The sequence below is a fragment of the Melitaea cinxia genome, chromosome 11, assembly GCF_905220565.1.
Source record: "Melitaea cinxia chromosome 11, ilMelCinx1.1, whole genome shotgun sequence".
Taxonomy (NCBI): Eukaryota; Metazoa; Arthropoda; class Insecta; order Lepidoptera; family Nymphalidae; genus Melitaea; species Melitaea cinxia.
In genome coordinates, this window is record NC_059404.1 from 1,990,838 (window position 1) to 2,009,602 (window position 18,765).

At 32.1% G+C, this 18,765-nt stretch overlaps 1 protein-coding gene, 1 long non-coding RNA gene and 1 pseudogene across 2 annotated transcripts; all 3 read right to left on the minus strand.

Annotated features, from left to right (window-relative positions):
• Positions 1-194: 194 nt before the first annotated feature.
• On the minus strand, positions 195-14,273 carry LOC123657849 (organic cation/carnitine transporter 7-like). The gene is made up of 10 exons (XM_045593352.1): positions 14,073-14,273; positions 13,439-13,600; positions 7,708-7,870; positions 6,133-6,254; positions 5,596-5,840; positions 4,281-4,435; positions 3,575-3,695; positions 932-1,221; positions 557-684; positions 195-478 (listed from the first exon to the last, which is right to left on the minus strand). Exons 1-10 carry the CDS (start codon positions 14,140-14,142, stop codon positions 372-374), a joined length of 1,563 nt encoding a protein of 520 aa, XP_045449308.1. The 5' UTR covers positions 14,143-14,273; the 3' UTR covers positions 195-371.
• LOC123657850 lies at positions 1,320-3,240 on the minus strand. The gene is made up of 2 exons (XR_006743782.1): positions 3,019-3,240; positions 1,320-1,525 (listed from the first exon to the last, which is right to left on the minus strand). It is a non-coding gene; the product is annotated as an uncharacterized LOC123657850 (long non-coding RNA).
• Positions 10,488-10,606, minus strand: LOC123658127 (annotated as a pseudogene).
• Positions 14,274-18,765: the final 4,492 nt, after the last annotated feature.

Genomic DNA, 18,765 nt, shown 5'->3' on the forward strand with positions numbered 1-18,765 from the left:
AATGAATATTGAACTTTAGTTTGTACAAACTTTGTACATGTCAATAATTAGTTATAATTTTTTTAATGATTTAATCAAAATTAAAATATAAGTTTTAACTTTTTTTAAATAAGCTTTGAACACATGAGTTCGCGCCATTTTTGTTGCAAACTTGGGGAGGCCTATGCCCAGCAGTGCACAGTGATAGGCTGAGATGAAGTTTTAAAGATTTAGGAATGTGGTTTGAAGAAATTTAATTAGGAAATAAATGTAAAGATACATTTTTTAATATGTTTTATTTAATTGTGATTTGTTTCTCAAAATTAAAATAATTAATAAATAGTATTTACAATGATTAATAGATAAAAATAGACGTGTTAACTTAATAAGTATTATGATTTAGTCCTTTCTCTGTCATTTCCTTTTGATAGATCGCTTGTAATTTTATTTTTGCCTTGTTGAGTATCAGGAGGTAAAAAGAATGTAACGACTAATCCACCTAAAACAAACAATATTTATAAGTGAATAATAAAACAAATTAAACAAGCCTGAAAATTCCTTTGCCTTCTTTACTTACTGAAAACGAGTATAACATATCCTGAGATCATTGATGTACAATAGTTAGCTAGTAAACTGGCAATCAATTGGATGCTGAAAAATCCAAATCCACGCGCAACTACCACTGAGAGACATGTTGCCATGCCCCTGAAATAAAATCAAAATCGTATAAAAATAAAGTTATAATGGTCGTTTTTGTTAAGGCACATTTTTTTCAATAAAAAATTTCAGTTTTTGTGTATATTCAGACTACTTAGTTTATTTTGTAATAATTATTTAATTTGTCTTATATACTTTCCTTACTTTATTTCTTAAATCATTATTTAAGTCGATTCCAGAAAATAGGTGAACTGTAAGTAAAAAAATAAAAAAATATATTCATAGAAATACTTACCGCAAATAAGTTGGATTCAACTCCACAAGGTAAGTATTGACGTTACCTAATATAAGTGCGACATAAAGGAAAACAAAGAACAATACAATACTCATTATAGGAATTTTGACGAATAGAAGGGCTATACCACAAATCAAGGCGATAGAAAACACTAATATCGTTGTCCTTTTCTTGCCAAGCGGCCCGACTACAAATGTGAGCAAGATGTTAAGTGAGCCAGATATACCTGAGTAACAAATTACTGCATAGAGCGTCATTGGTTTAATTATATTATCGCAATGTATTGCAGTCTGAAAAAAAAAAAAACAAATATTTTATATTCTGTTGGCTCGGCTGATAATATTAACAAAGTCTTGCTACCTTGCTACGTAAAGATTTAAAAACAATAGTAGTTAAATCATTTTTAATTATACGACATAAATTTAACATACATAATAGGATAAGTTCTTATTTCTATTTAGACCTTAGTTTCTCAAAAACATAGTTGTTTTAGTTTTATTGCTTGATATAATACTTTTGGACCTAACTAAAATATATTTTAAGTGTATTCGAGAAACGAAAGAATTTGATATGTGATAGTAGCTGTGACGTTACCTACCCCACCCCAGCCTGCAAAATAATGATATTTGTAATAAAAAAAATACTAATTGATAGATTTTGAATTGCTCAATTCAACTACGTTGTCCTTTTAAATTGCTCACCTCAAATTATATAATTAAAAATCAAAATTAAAAAAAAAAAACAAATATTTTCAAACTCCTATATCTTTCGATGTATACAATATTTTAAATTGCTCAAAGTGTTAAAAAACTGCTCAAGTTGCATTTATAATTGCTCAAGTATAGTTTGGAACAGATCCACTTCCCTTAATTTTTAAATAAATATAAATAGTTTGAACAAATAAAATATTGATATTTGTAAAAAAAAAAATACTAATCGATACATTTTCAATAGCTCAATTCGACTACGTTGTCCTTTTAAATTGCTCACCTCAAATTATTTAATTACAAATCAAAAAAGTCGTTGAAAAATATTCTTTTATCAATATTTTCAAACTCCTGTATCTTTTGATGTATACAATATTTTAAATTGCTCAACGTACTAAAACCCTGCTGAAGTTGCATTTATAATTGCTCAAGTACAGATTTGAACAGCTCCACTTTCCTTAATTTTTAAATAAATATATAAAGTTAGAACAAATTTAACGTTTATATCGACAAAGTGAGCGCTGCAGATGCGCATAGACAATGATGGGAAGCCAAAAAACTTGCGGATATTCGTAATAAAAAGATCATTATTTTATTTGTTCAAACAATTTATATATATTTAATTGAGTTGATTTGAGTTGAATTGAGCTATTGAAAATCGAACGATTAGCATCTTTTTATTACGAATATCCGCAATTTTTTTGGCTTCCCATCATTGTCTATGCGCATCTGCAGCGCTCACTTTGTCGATATAAACGTTAAATTTGTTCCAACTTTATATATTTATTTAAAAATTAAGGAAAGTGGAGCTGTTCAAATCTGTACTTGAGCAATTATAAATACAACTTCAGCAGGGTTTTAACACGTTGAGCAATTTAAAATATTGTATACATCAAAAGATACAGGAGTTTGAAAATATTGATAAAAGAATATTTTTCAACGACTTTTTTGATTTGTAATTAAATAATTTGAGGTGAGCAATTTAAAAGGACAACGTAGTCGAATTGAGCTATTGAAAATGTATCGATTAGTATTTTTTTTTTACAAATATCAATATTTTATTTGTGCAAACTATTTATATTTATTTAAAAATTAAGGGAAGTGGATCTGTTCCAAACTATACTTGAGCAATTATAAATGCAACTTGAGCAGTTTTTTAACACTTTGAGCAATTTAAAATATTGTATACATCGAAAGATATAGGAGTTTGAAAATATTTGTTTTTTTTTTTAATTTTGATTTTTAATTATATAATTTGAGGTGAGCAATTTAAAAGGACAACGTAGTTGAATTGAGCAATTCAAAATCTATCAATTAGTATTTTTTTTATTACAAATATCATTATTTTGCAGGCTGGGGTGGGGTAGGTTGTGACGTTACACTCGTAACTTCCAATCCCGTGAGAATGTCAGGATGCAAATAACCTACGTGTCAGTTTAGATCTTCAGTTATCTTCGTACTAAATATTTTAGCAATCGGTCCAGCAGCTATTGTCCGAAAGAATTATAAACATTCATCTAAACTTTTTCATGTAATGTCATATCGTACACATTCAGCCTGTAACATCCCACTGTTGGACATAGGCCTCTTTCTCCATGTAGGAGAAGAATTGGGGCATAATCCACCACGCTGCTCCACTGCGGGTTGGCAGATAGGTTTCCTATTATGAGTAACGATCGTTATCAGGTATTTATGATAATAACCGGAATCGACGGCTTAACGTGCTCTCCGAGGCACCCACAAGGACGGACATCCAAACCGGAGAGGAATATTTGTATCAATACAAATATCCACCCCGAGCTTGAATCAAACACAGAGCAGTTGTCATATAGTACGATAAAATATTAAAACAAAGTTATTATTATCGCTTAGTTAAGTTTAAAAAAAAAAACATCTCAAAAACTATCAAAGAATATAGGAACTTCTTAAAAATTACTGTGCTGTTTGAAGTAGTGGCAGCTGTACTAGCAACTTCACAAAAGGTTTTTCCCGTACTTTCTCCTCCAATGAAGAAGGCGTTTGTCATCGTCGGTACCCACATGGTGTAACCAGTTGATCTGACAATTAATAAAGAATACTCAAAAAAATTACAGGTTCTATATTACGAATACTGTTCTATTTATTTAATACAAATGTAAGAAGGTAAAGTTTTGTAGGATTGGGGGAACTACTAGACCGATCAAAATTTTTTTTTCACTAGTAGAAAGTTACACTATTCCTGAGTATCATAAGTAATATTTTATTTCTATATTAATAAGTTTTTAGTTTAAATAATACATTTGAAATGACTACAACGGTTATGATACGTCATTAAATTACAAAAATATCACAGTTTATGAGATAGTAAAATTCAAAAATTAAACAATTGTTGCGCGGAAAAAAATTACGAATATATATAACCTTTCTAATATCATACAGAAGTAAAATTTTGTGTTATATTTACATCACGTAAAGATTTAGTAAAATACAATTTGTAAAGATTTGAGTTCATTTGAAATCTATACATACATATAATAAAATGGTAAGAAAGTCAAAACTGTACATTGAATATTTTTTTAAAAGAATACTTGGGTGTGACCTACAATCGGTACTGATCGATAATCGATTTGAGTTTATTCGGAATTTTAATTAAGTTTACTTACGTCATATAAGCACAAAGAAGAATGTAATAGAGTATCAGAGAGTTTTTGAGAAGAGGCGGTTTGAAGAGTGGCGCAGTCTGATTCCATATTTTAACTAAAACTGACTTTTTTGTACTTTCCTGTACCTCTAGTTCTTCCACAAAAATTGATTCGACCTAAAAAATCTTGTTTGTTAACTTTTTTTAAAATTTCTGGATTTTATGATCCCTGACTTTTAGTCACGAAATTGTTCAAATTAGTCACGAATTCAGGATAGTAACTCGGTCAAGTCTTTTCGAGTACTAAAGTTGGATAGAATAGAGTAAAAATGCTATGAAGAAACCTCAGGTTTCTGAAGGATTTGTGAGATCAGCAGTAGAATATCTTAGAAGCAGTCTTTTCTATATAACAAAACCCAAAAGTTATTTCCAGCAACGAAAGACAAAATGAAAAAGGCTTATCACGGACATTGGTAAAATTTCATGACATATTAGCTGACCCCGCAAACGTTGTTTTGCCATAACACAAAATTTCAAATATTTTTCTCAAACATTTTTGAATATCATATCAAAAATTGACCTAATTGTGGGTAACACAAAAATAAAATCGTACATATTATTTTTCTCAATTTGATCGCAGCACCAACTGTCGGGACAAACTGAAATTAAAATAGAATAATATTTAATATTTGATGCTGCGATGGTAGCGCAGTCTAACGGATCCAATGTAAAACATTCCAAAATTAACAACTACTTATAAATAAAAAATTAGTTAAATAAACATTTTCCAGTGGACCAAATTGTTAATCTAAACCATCCTCGAATCCCCTTGAACGCACACTTTCACAATTTCATCAAAATCGGTCCAGCCGTCTAGGAGGAGTTCAGTGACATACACACGCACACAAGAAAGATATATATAAAGATGTGTCTTAGCTATCAATCGTATTTTAAAATGTGTCAAGTTACTTGCATTAATTAATCATCTCTGAAATACATTATACTACTAGCTGACCCGGCAAACGTTGTCTTGCCGCTAAACGCTATTTTAAAATAGGGGTTGGTGGTAGAAGGGTGGAAATTTAGGGTTGTATGTATTTTTTAATGTTGTATCATAAAAAAATAGAAATTAAAAACTTTGTCTAAAAATATAAAAAAAATTTAGGGGTGGACTACCCCTAACATTTAGGGGGATGAAAAATAGATGTTGGCTGATTCTCATAGATACCGGATAAGCACAAAAAATTTCATCAAAATCGGTCAAGCCGTTTCGGAGGAGTATGGCAACGAAAACTGTGACACGAGAATTTTATATATTAGACTATAGTATGACTTACGCAAAATGTTTTTTCGCTTGTACCAATATTCCATTTACTTATGGTTTTGAGAATTTCTATGGAGGACTTTTCTTTTCCTTTACTAATAAGAAATTTCGGACTTTCGAGCATAAATATGGTTCCAATAACACCAATTATGCCGGGCAAGCTGATGACTTGCAGCAGCAGTCTCCAAGGACGGTACGTCATTGACAACCATGGTACATCGATGGAGAAAGATACTTGAGTAATGGGTAGAGCGATAACTAAGTTAGGGAAAAAAATTATGATTATAGTTTCGTATCTAAGTTTTTGTTAAAACATTTATTTCTGTTACACAGTAAATAAAAAATACACTAATATCTTTTCAAAGTATGATTAAATACTATACAGTTTCTGTTATTCAGTTTTAAAGGTTTTCAGTAGTCATTACCTGTTAGATTTACTGGTTTCGGAAGTTAAAAGCAAAAACACTTATCGTCAGAGTTATGGATAAATATAACCAAAATTACTTTCGTCAACGTTTTTATTTTTATATGAATATACAAAGTATCTTACCACAAATAATGAATTGCACGTACATGGTGGCACTCGCCATGAGTAGCATGAATTTGCCTCTAACCCGAGCTGGAACACTTTCTCCGACAAGCACGAATCCAGCTGCGTTTGCTGATGATGTGCTGGTTTTATAACACATTATATAGTACTTAATAAATAGGTATATGTGATAGATATTTCGATTTCACCTGTTTTTATGGTGACCGACTTAATCCAATGCGCAATAGCTTGTTGTTTCATATATTTGCTTAATAAATAAGAATTTTGAAGCGAAAGGAATTTTAAATTAGTTCAGTAACAGTAGTAGTATTATATTATGTACATATATTTTATTATTATTTATTATTGTATTATATAATTCATTATATTATGTTACGCATTATTGTAGGTATTATTTTATAATATTATATTATGTTACTAGCGACCCGCTCCGGCTTCGCACGGGTGCAATGCTGATACTAAATATACTACAGAATGTCTTTATTTATAGTAGAGGATGCTAGCTTATAGCATGATTATTAACATAATAAAAACATTCAAATATGCGTCGTTAGATTATACCTTGTTACAGAATGCGTTGAAGAAGTAAAGGTTCACTGCTCGTTACCCGTAGGCGATAGCGTGATAATTTGTAGCCTATATGTCGACCCGACTTCTTAATAATATTCGTGTCAAATTTGAAGTAAATCCATGCACTACTTTTTGACTTTTTGAGTTTGATATAGGCTACAAATTATCACGCTATCGCCTACGGGTAACGAGCAGTGAACCTTTACTTCTTCAACGCATTCTGTAACAAGGTATAATCTAACGACGCATATTTGAATGTTTTTATTATGTTAATAATCATGCTATAAGCTAGCATCCTCTACTATAAATAAAGATATTCTGTAGTATATTTAGTATCAGCATTGTAGCCGTGCGAAGCCGGGGCGGGTCGCTAGTAATAAGAATAAACAAGTACTTAAATAAATTTGTCATCGAATTATTTCGGTGCTATTTTTTTTGCTCTTAATAATTAAGCGTAGGTAGGTCCAGTATTGTGCTCTTTTTTCCTACCTAACGAAATTATTTTTTGGTCAATCAAACAGATAATAAGTCCTTATCATTAATTAGATCAACCGTATTAAGTCTTCAATCATGGCTGCTATAAATGAACTTGATAAACGTTCAAACTTTCAAGTCCTAATAGAATGGATTTGTGAAGTTATTTATCATATTAAAATCGATGACCAAATGCTGTAATATTTAATGCTGTAATTTTGACTAGCTCGTTGGCGCAGTTTGTAGTGTCCCTGCTTTCTGCTCCGGGGGTTGTGGGTTCGATTCCCCACCCCGAGTCTCGGTGTCATACATATATTTATTTATATCTATATATGTATTATTTATAAGTATGTTTATCGAAAAAAAAAAAAATAGTCAGCTGTTGCCTATAACACAAGCATTAAGTTGCTTACTTTAGGAACAGACGACCGTGTGTTATTGTGTAGATATTTATTTATATTTATTTTATTTAATCTGCATCTCTAAATATCTGTTCTAAAATTATAAATGTCTATTTCTAGTAGCACTCACAAACTAGCTGAGAAGAATTTTAATACTGCTAAAGAGATGTACGACGGCGCGATGCTGGCGGCCAAGTTCAGGATCATACCGATTGGCATCGCTAGCAGGAGTGTTAAGCGTCGACCAAGAGTATCGGCACACAGACCCCATGCGTATGACGATATCATCACACCTGTAAATATGTTAAACTCTGATTATAGCTCGGTCCCTATATAGAGAAAACGATGCGTTTTGCTTACGAACCGTTCAATTCCTAAAACCGCATGTTCGAAACTTAACGGTCGATAAGTAAACGATTAGTTTTGTGAATACATTAACTTTTATTTTATACCACTAAGCAATAACGGGAGCGGGAATCGAACCCGCGACCCCCGTACCATTTCACCAGAGCGGTCGTCTCTAAAGCTCTTTGTTATCAAATATAGATAAAAAAATTGTTGGCGCCGATTGTATAAAAATTTTAGAAGAAGTCAAAACTACTATTCTATACCAGAGGCTATGACGGGTTTTTTTAACAATATTAATGTGTTCATTCACACGTTATGTTTTCAAAGGGATTATTCTGGTGTCTGTCGTCTAGCTGAAAATATAGACTGGGGGAGTGCATGACCTACATTATGCGTAAATGTTTAGCGAGCGTACTGACTGGAAGGACGCAGTTTAGACCTCATTCTGACCTATTTTAAAACAAGTAGTTATAATGAGGGCTAGCTGTATTTGCGACTTCGTTTGCGTTTTCCATCCCTTTTTTCTAAACTAAGTATTTTTTGCTCAGAGATATGTAAAGATAAGAGTGAATATCAAAGTAAAAGTGATTATTACTTCTAAGAGAAATAATAGACAAGGTTTTACAATCTAGGCGTCATTTTTATATATACATAAAACATTATGGTGAAATATTGGGCTAACCTAAGTTCAATCTCTGTACTTGACAGATTTTTCTATAAGTCGTGTAGATGTTTGTTGTGGTCTAGGCGTTTGTGCATTTGATTCCCGAATCCAATATCCTACTAGAAACGAGATGCGATGTTTATTGTTAAAAAAACTTTTTAAGTTAAACGGTTTTATGTTAAACATACATTGCAATGTTTAAGATAAATGTACTAAAAACCAAAAAATAATAAAATAGATACAGTCGTTGGAATTATAAACATATGCATAGACTAGACTAAAATAAAACCGTGGGGCACGTCAATTGTCTACAATCATTGATTAAAATGTTTGTTTTGTAATGTTACACTATAATTAGGCAATTGTTCAACCGACAACGATGGACGTGTGATAAGTAGGGCTAGAATGTGGAAACAAGCTAGCAAGCTCGATTATAAGCGAGTTTTAGGGTTTCATAGTGGTGAGCGAGTAGTACTTTTATCATATGTTTTGTCGATTAAAGACAAACTACGAGCAGTGAAACGATTCCTCGCCAGCCAGCAGTGTGAATGTCCAACGATAAACTAGTTGAAACATCTCTTTTATTTAAATGGAGTGTATAACTATTGGAATTTCCATGAGCAAGAAAATAGTAAGTAATTTCCTCACCGTCTGCGGGCCAACTGCCTATTTTAACGACGAATTAAACGATTCTTCTATCGCACATTAAGTCGATAATTTGTAGACAATTGACGTGCCCCACGGTTTTATTTTAGTCTAGTCTATGCATATGTTTATAATTCCAACGACTGTATCTATTTTATTATTTTTTGGTTTTTAGTACATTTATCTTAAACATTGCAATGTATGTTTAACATAAAACCGTTTAACTTAAAAAGTTTTTTTACCTATTTTTATTTTCTAGTTTTTAGTTTTTATTTCGCATTCTGTTTAATTCATTTAGTGCTTCATTATGTCAAGCCCTTTTATTTGATACCCATATTGGTGGGATTGATAAAAAATTGTTATCAGACATTTGGTAGCGGCGGCCAGCTTAGATTTCAATTTTGCATAGTAAATTGTATTCTACTTGTTGAAACCTTTCATTTGATACCCATGTTGATGGGATTGATAAAACCTAAGTTATCCGCCATTTTGTAGAGGCCGCCATCTTGGATTTTAATTTTATATAGTACATTGATTATACTGGTTGAGCACTTTCATTTGATACCCATATTGATGGGATCGATAAAACCTATGTTATCCGCCATTTTGTAGCGGCCGCCATCTTGTATTTCAATTTTTTATAGTATATTGTATTCTGCTTGTTGAGCCCTTTCATTTGATACTCATATTGATGGGATTGATAAAACCTACGTTATCCGCCATTTTGTAGCGGCCGCCATCTTAGATTTCAATTTTTTATAGTATATTGTATTCTGCTTGTTGAGCCCTTTCATTTGATACCCATATTGATGGGATTAATAAAACATAAATTATCCGCCATTTTGTAGCGGCGGCCATCTTGAATTTATAATGATAATGAATAAACATAATTGTATTGTCACCAAAATCCAAAGTGTATACAAAATTTCAGATTAATCGGTTGACAGGAAGAGGGTGAAATTTGAATTACTAAATTTGACCCAAGAATAATAAAAAATAAAACAAACGGGGTAAGCTAAATAAAACCGTTTAAAAATACCTATTTGGCGCATAAACACTTAGATAACAGTAAGCATTATTAAAGACATTTTTAACCTTGGTATTAGAGGAAAGTTTAGTTACTTAACCTATAAAGTCAAAACTTAGAAAAAAAATTGCATGCGTACAAAGTACATATGTCAGAAGTGAAACTTCTTTGGCAAACTAATTCAAAAAACTAATATAAAAAAAACGAATTAAAAAAAAAAACAAAAAGCCAACGTCATGCGATGTTCCCAGGCGATCACCCATCAAAGTACTGACCGCGCCCGACGTTGCTTAACTTCGGTGATCGGACGAGAACCGGTGTATTCGACTTGGTATGGACGTTTAAAAATTCGTGATGCGTGACGCGTTTGATCTGTAAAAAATTTACCTCTCGTGCGCCTAAAGAAGTTTCACTTCAAAAGGTCTTCAAAGATAAATAAAGCCGTAGCTGTGCTATATCATAGTTTTTTGAGAGTCTATTCTGCGTATTATAACTGTTCTGGTATGATTTGTCGTCGTAGGTTGTACTAACACTTATGACTTATATTAGTATTTATACATGATTGAGGTATGGCACGGCAGATAATGTTTCGCTCCTAATTTGGAGCAGTCGCAAAACCAATGAGTATCATCAGCAATAAAATGAAAAAGTACTCAATGGATCTTGATACAGTTTTCGTCAACAGACAGAGTCATTCACGAAGTTATAGTAGTTTAAAAAAAATTTATCTATTCGTCTAATATTTGACAAACACGCAAAGGCTTTTGTCATGCACACCAATACAAGCATTTTTTCTTCGACTTCAAAAAGGGAGGAGGTTACTCAATTCGACCGTATATATATTTTTTAAACGGTTTTATTTAGCTCACCCCGTTTGTTTTATTTTTTATTATTCTTGGGTCAAATTTAGTAATTCAAATTTCACCCTCTTCCTGTCAACCGATTAATCTGAAATTTTGTATACACTTTGGATTTTGGTGACAATACAATTATGTTTATTCATTATCATTATAAATTCAAGATGGCCGCCGCTACAAAATGGCGGATAACGTAGGTTTTATCAATCCCATCAATATGGGTATCAAATGAAAGGGGCTCAACAAGCAAAATACAATATACTATAAAAAATTGAAATACAAGATGGCGGCCGCTACAAAATGGCGGATAACGTAGGTTTTATCGATCCCATCAATATGGGTATCAAATGAAAGTGCTCAACCAGTATAATCAATGTACTATATAAAATTAAAATCCAAGATGGCGGCCTCTACAAAATGGCGGATAACTTAGGTTTTATCAATCCCATCAACATGGGTATCAAATGAAAGGTCTCAACAAGTAGAATACAATTTACTATGCAAAATTGAAATCTAAGATGTCCGGCGCTACCAAATGGCTGATAACAATTTTTTATCAATCCCACCAATATGGGTATCAAATAAAAGGGCTTGACAAGAAGAATACAGTGCACTATACAACCTCAATATTTAAGATGGGCCTTGCAATAATGAAGCACTAAATGAATTAAACAGAATGCGAAATAAAAACTAAAAACTAGAAAATAAAAATAGGTAAAAAAACTTTTTAAGTTAAACGGTTTTATGTTAAAAATACATTGCAATGTTTAAGATAAATGTACTAAAAACCAAAAAATAATAAAATAGATACAGTCGTGGGAATTATAAACATATGCATAGACTAGACTAAAATAAAACCGTGGGGCACGTCAATTGTCTACAAATTATCGACTTAATGTGCGATAGAAGAATCATTTAATTCGTCGTTAAAATAGGCAGTTGGCCCGCAGACGGTGAGGAAATTACTTACTATTTTCTTGCTCATGGAAATTCCAATAGTTATACACTCCATGTAAATAAAAGAGATGTTTCAACTAGTTTATCGTTGGACATTCACACTGCTGGCTGGCGAGGAATCGTTTCACTGCTCGTAGTTTGTCTTTAATCGACAAAACATATGATAAAAGTACTACTCGCTCACCACTATGAAACCCTAAAACTCGCTTATAATCGAGCTTGCTAGCTTGTTTCCACATTCTAGCCCTACTTATCACACGTCCATCGTTGTCGGTTGAACAACTGCCTAATTATAGTGTAACATTACAAAACAAACATTTTAATCAACGATTGTAGACAATTGACGTGCCCCACGGTTTTATTTTAGTCTAGTCTATGCATATGTTTATAATTCCCACGACTGTATCTATTTTATTATTTTTTGGTTTTTAGTACATTTATCTTAAACATTGCAATGTATTTTTAACATAAAACCGTTTAACTTAAAAAGTTTTTTTACCTATTTTTTAATGTATGTTCGGGGATAACTTTGTCGTTTATGAATCGATTTTGATATTTCTTTTTTTGTTGAAAAGGAGATATCCCTGGTGTGGTACCATGATTAGGAAACTAGCATCTGATGATGGGATCCCAGAGAAATCGATGGAAACTCGAAAATCCCTATAACTTTTTAATGGGTGTACCAATTTTGATTTTTAATTTAATCGAAAGCTGATATTTATCTTGTGGTCACATTTAAATTTCATCGAGATCTGATTACAACTTTTGGAGTAATCTTTGAATGTGTATTTACTTGACTATTTTTTCGTCTACCTACGTTGTATATATTGTCGATATAATTGAAGTCGGTTTTTTTACGTTTGCCTACAAACACAGTTATTGAGTTTAGCAAAATCAAACCCGCAGTGGAGTAGTGTGTCTTTTTCTATAAAAAGAGGACGACTTTACACATTTAGCTCAATTTACGTAAAAAGACGTATCGTCTAATGACCTATCATTAGTCTACTGAGCATGAAATGTCCCGCTCATAATTTGGAGCCGTCTGACTGGGGAAGTACCTCGACATTGCAGAACACCTCAATAATACTGCTTTCAAGTTGTGTTAGGAACACCTGTGGTGAGTAAGGTGCCCAGGACTTGTGGGGGGAAGGAATTGAGATTAGGGACGGCAACGAGCTTGCATGCTTCTGGTGTTGCAGGCGTCTGTAACCTACGGTTATCGCGTAGCATCAGGTGAGCTGCCGACCTATTTGTATAAAAAAAAGGAAAAAAAGATTGAGTATACTTCCTTATTAATTGATGATTTATAAATATTTCGTTTTGCGTTTAAATTTTACAAATTGTGGTCTAACACGTAACTGACCAATTAAAGGAATAGCCGAAAGCAAGCCTTGTTGGGAGGTCGACAGACCCATATCGCACGCAACACTCGGTAAAACCACAGAGAATCCAAATATATCAATATACATCGCCAGAATCAGCAGACAGCATACAAACAATAAGCCAAAATTGTACTTCCCTAAACCTGAAATAAAATCACAGAGTTTAATAATGATATTATGTACAGATAAATGAATTTGGAGATGGAAAATAAAAAGTCTAAGCACACGTTGTAATAGAATTCCTGTAATGAATTGAGCCCTTTTGTTTCATATATGTAATTGAAAATAATAATTTCTAAAGAAAGATGTTGTAGTCAAAAGAGAATCATAACGATAATGCATTCAAAATTATATTGTTTGTAAGAGTAAAAAAAAGTCATATTTTTCACGTCATTTGCAGAATGACTTCCGATCACCCATTTTTAGTTCAATAGGTCTATTATGTATTACTGTAGAATACTGTTAATTAAGAAATTGTATAAAAGTACAAAAAAATTAAAAGAAAATTAACAATTTTTTTCTTATTTCAAAAAAATAATAATAATTAAATTGCCATTTATAAAAAAAAATATTTACCTACTTACTTAATTTTATTAAAAACTAAAGAAAACTCACCTGTTAAATTTAGCGCATCCTCAAAACTAAGTCTTATTGGTATATTGTTATTGTTATCATTAATTTCCATTTCTGTTGTTGTTCTTTGAGTGAGAACCGTTTAATTTTAATTTTTTTTCTATCTCACCGCTTTTGGTATAAAAAATAAGCGCTCTTGGATATATCGACCCTTTTAATTGTAAACCTATAAAGAATTAATTAAATAATATAGTAAATCAAAATATCAAGATTTTATCACAAATTTGTAATTTACATAAGTTAAATTATTAAAACAACATGTTTGTCAAACTGCTACCGTCGCAATAAAAGTGTTTCATTTTATTTCGCTTATAATTATTGTAGTGTTTTGTAACGTACAGAGTACTTAGCTAATTACTTTACTTAGAGTAATTAGCTATTGAGAAGTTATTTATTATAAAATTTTATTTCAGGATAGGTGTGTCCCGCGGTTCCCCCCGCGTTAATTTGAGGAAAAACGTACAAAAAATATATTATATAGCCTAAAGATTTCCTCGATTAACGGACTATCCAAAACAAAAATAACTTTTCAATTTGAAATAGTAGATCCTGTTTTTATTGATTCAGGAGAAATTCGTTATGGATACACCACTGCCTGATATGTTGGACTCGTACCAACGAAAACCTCTGGGGCGATAGTTCGACACGCCTGGGCGGAATAACGGGGATGCTATTGCACTTCCGCGATCCCACCAGCGTTTGCCCTAAAGGCTCGTCGAGACTTGCAACTCCTGAGAAGCTCCCTCGAACACTAAGGTCCTCGGGACCCTCCGGGAGCCTCCTCGGGAGCCTCCTCGGGACTGCAATGCAGACGATAGATCCCCGATAGATCCTGAGATTAGCACGCTCAAACAAACAAGCAAACTAACTCTTCAGATTTATAATATTAGTATAGATTTATATTAATTATTATTAGTTTAAGTGTCCATTGTTAGTAATCTAGACATCTCCAGGGGCTTTACCTACGTTCAGTTTCAGCTATAATTTCACGAGTAAGTTTATGGTCAGTTAACTTTAATGCCGCTGTATCATTGAATGTCATTTATCATACCTTGATATATCGATTGTTCCTGTTACGTGTCCTATAACTAAATGAAGACGATCGTTTACACGGGCTCATAATGGACTATAAACTTTGTTATAACTTTTTGATAATTATATGGTGGTAGTTATTATGACCTCATTTTGCCCAATTATTTTTATATGTTAAAATTGAAAGAATATATTGTACATTGCCAGCAAAGCCAGGAAAATTTTGTGCACGATGTAAGTGTAATTTGATTTTTGTTGTACAGTACATTATTAAGGCTTATTGAATTGTGATTGATCCGATCGGTACTGCATGGCGGACTCGTATATAAATTGCTTTGTCCTGATTGAGATATCTCGAGTCAGTGAGTTGACGCGATTTACAAGATGGCCGTTACGATTATTTATTTTAGCCGATTACTACGTGTCAATTCCTATCATTGAACGTTTCGTTTCATGCCTGTAATTTTAGGTTATTATTTTATTTTTTTATTTTTTATTTTATTTTTTTTCTGTACTTTTTTCATTTTGTTTAAAACGTAAAACGCATATTTAAATACAATTTCAATCTAATCAAGTATTATTGTTTGCTTTGGAAACTAATTGGTGATTTTTAAAAACATATATTTATCCGATTTGTTGAAATTAGTGAGAGTGTATTGGAACATATCAAATGTCACCGTACCCATCCTATGTGAAATGGATTATGGATAACCTATTATTTATTTTACCTAGCAAGCGTTATTTATGTTGAAAGAATATTTTTATTACTTACTTTAGAACTCAAATGTAAACAAAGCTGAACTGTACTCTAATGTATAGGAATAAGAACGAAATTCCTTTCAATGTCCAGGGCATTTCACTTTACCGTATAATATATTAGTCCCATGTATACTTCACTATATCCATTTAATTTTCATGCTTCTTTTTCTGTATTCCGATTCTGTATGGTATGTGGTGTTGGTGCGACCGTGTTGTCACCCGACGGCTCAAGCGGAAGATCGGCGCTGACAGCTCTGCCAGCATATGCCGAGCTTGAGACCGGGTTTGCGATATCCTCATTATATAATTTAATTGTTTAGCTACATTTACATATCCATTAATGTAATATTGATTTGTGTGGATGTTGCAAATAAAAGAGTATTATTATTATTATTATTATTATTATTATTATATGTGTATTACCGCACAGCTATTTACTGGTTTTACTGATTTTGACGAGTCTTTCTTTATTCGAAAGCTGCTGCTTGTCACCTGGGCGCATTTGAATATCAGCGAGATCTAACGAGTAGTTTTTGAGTTTTTCCTACTAATGTGTATTCAACTGACTATTTTTTCAATTACCTACGTTGATCATCACGACTAAAAATTATTGGGGGATCGCCTATCTGGTCCTTGTTGGGTAATAAGAGGGCTTTCATCAGTAGAAGTTCCCTACGAGAGGCAGACCCAATCCGGACTAGAAAAATCTTACTTAAACAAAATGTCATTAGGTTGGTATATTCTACCTGGTCACTAACTTTAACCGCTGTTGAGAACCCCAATATAAAATTAAAAAATTATAACCGATATGTATAATTGGAAATTGTGGAAAATCCGAAATAAAAACAATTATATTCACCCGATTCGATGTACTATATTCATTTTGATGATTTATATTTACAGTAGTACTTGATTTAAATCATGATTCAATATAATCGATCGAATAATAAGGAGAGGCTATACGTTCAGGGTTTGGCTATATATGAAAGTAGAAATTAGGGGGTCACCCATCAATCCCGTGATGTGTTTTAGATGTGTTGGTGATATGTGGTGATGGTTTAGACTATCACCCCCTTGTTTGATAACAAACACATTATTAAGTATTAGATATAACTGACTCAATATATGTTGTAAATCCGAGTTCACGTGCTGTTTTGGAAATTATGGAAGCCTTTATTTCAAATTAATGAAGAGGTAATGTCGAAAACATTAGGGGTAATGCCCATAGTCACCACGCGGGGCAAGCGGATTGGTGACCGCAGATTTGGAATTATCACACTAAAGACGCTGCTGTCCATCTCCGGCCTGTGTATTTATAAGCCAGCCAATGGATAATTATCCCGCCGTCCGTCAGCTTCTACTTTATCAAGTTCATAGTGCAACTTTGTTACCACTTAGTTGTTTCTAACAAAACCCACGGGAAGAGAGGGGATGGCTAAATTCTATTCAGCCGTAGCCACACGGCATTCTACTATAGATATAAGTTTTTAGTTATTGTATCATTTTTTCTACTAACAACTTTCATTGGTCCAAGTTGTCCGAAATAAAATATTTTTATTATTTTATTTATTTATTATATCTGACTGATTATTAAATAATTTTTTATAACAATAGTTTTTTAATAATTTGTCATTATCTCATAGTTTATTTATTTTCAATCTGATAATGTTATTATATTTTTTTCAACAATTTTAATGCAATAATTTTAGTCAAAAAATCTGTAATGAAATGACGCAAGAAATAAAAGGCTTTTTTATTTTTATTTTTATTTTATTATATCTGACATATCTGTAGTACTCTAATCTATACAAGCGAAATGGAAAATGAGATTCCACTTCATATGAACATACCTGAAATACCGTGGAACACACGTACTCATCTTTATCTCGGAGAACATGGTAAACAAGTAGTCAATAGCCAGTATTCAATAGATTGTTTCTTCGATAACTATTATTGTAAGGATCTGTATATACATGTAATACATAACATTGAAATAATACGTCAATAGGTACGGCAGCGAATGCGCATCACGTCTTATTATACTTTGATGGAAATTTTCAATATAAATTAAATGGTCAGAGATTTGTTTGATATATTTAATTACCGTTGAAAAGATAGAAGATATAATGAAATATACATCGTATAGTCCCACACACAAATTCGCAAAAAAAATAAAGTTAATGTAAGTACCAACGAGGTTAGCACATTATTTACAGCCTCTTTTGAGTTTCTATTCTATGTTAAGAGAAAGTTGTCCAAAATGATCGCCCTAAGGAAACCTGTTACTATCCATAATATTATATTAAGAGCAAACATTGAAAGATTTTTCAATAAGGCAATAAGTGTTTATATACTGGAATGACATTATTTTTTGTTTGATTTATGTATTTAAATTTAATAGAAAAAAAAAACAATTTTTATATTTTTTTATAGAGAAAAAAAATGAATCTTTATAATTTATTTGTTTTTTGCCTGAAATACTTATTAGTACAACAGATAATTTTCAAAAAGTGTTATCTTTTAATTTAAACTATTTTAACAAAACCAACTGCAAAATTACCGAGAATTAGAACTGATTCCTTTTAATTAAGTGTAATTTTTAGTGGGAAGTAAGCTGGTGAATGCGTGATTGCTTTACGAAAAGTGTGATCGGGCGAGGCGAACGGAAGTTGAGAGGTAGATATAAGTTAGTGAAGATGGAGAGAGTTGAGTTTCTTATATTACTATAGGAGCAACTCAACAAGTTTTACTTTAGTCGTGTGGCTTACAGCAACTCGTTTTTATTTTAATAAAAAGATAATGGTAGAGGTAATGGTAATGGTAATGATAAAGGTAAATGTGTGCTTGTTAGTAAACAATTATTTATATAAGACATACTCAATTT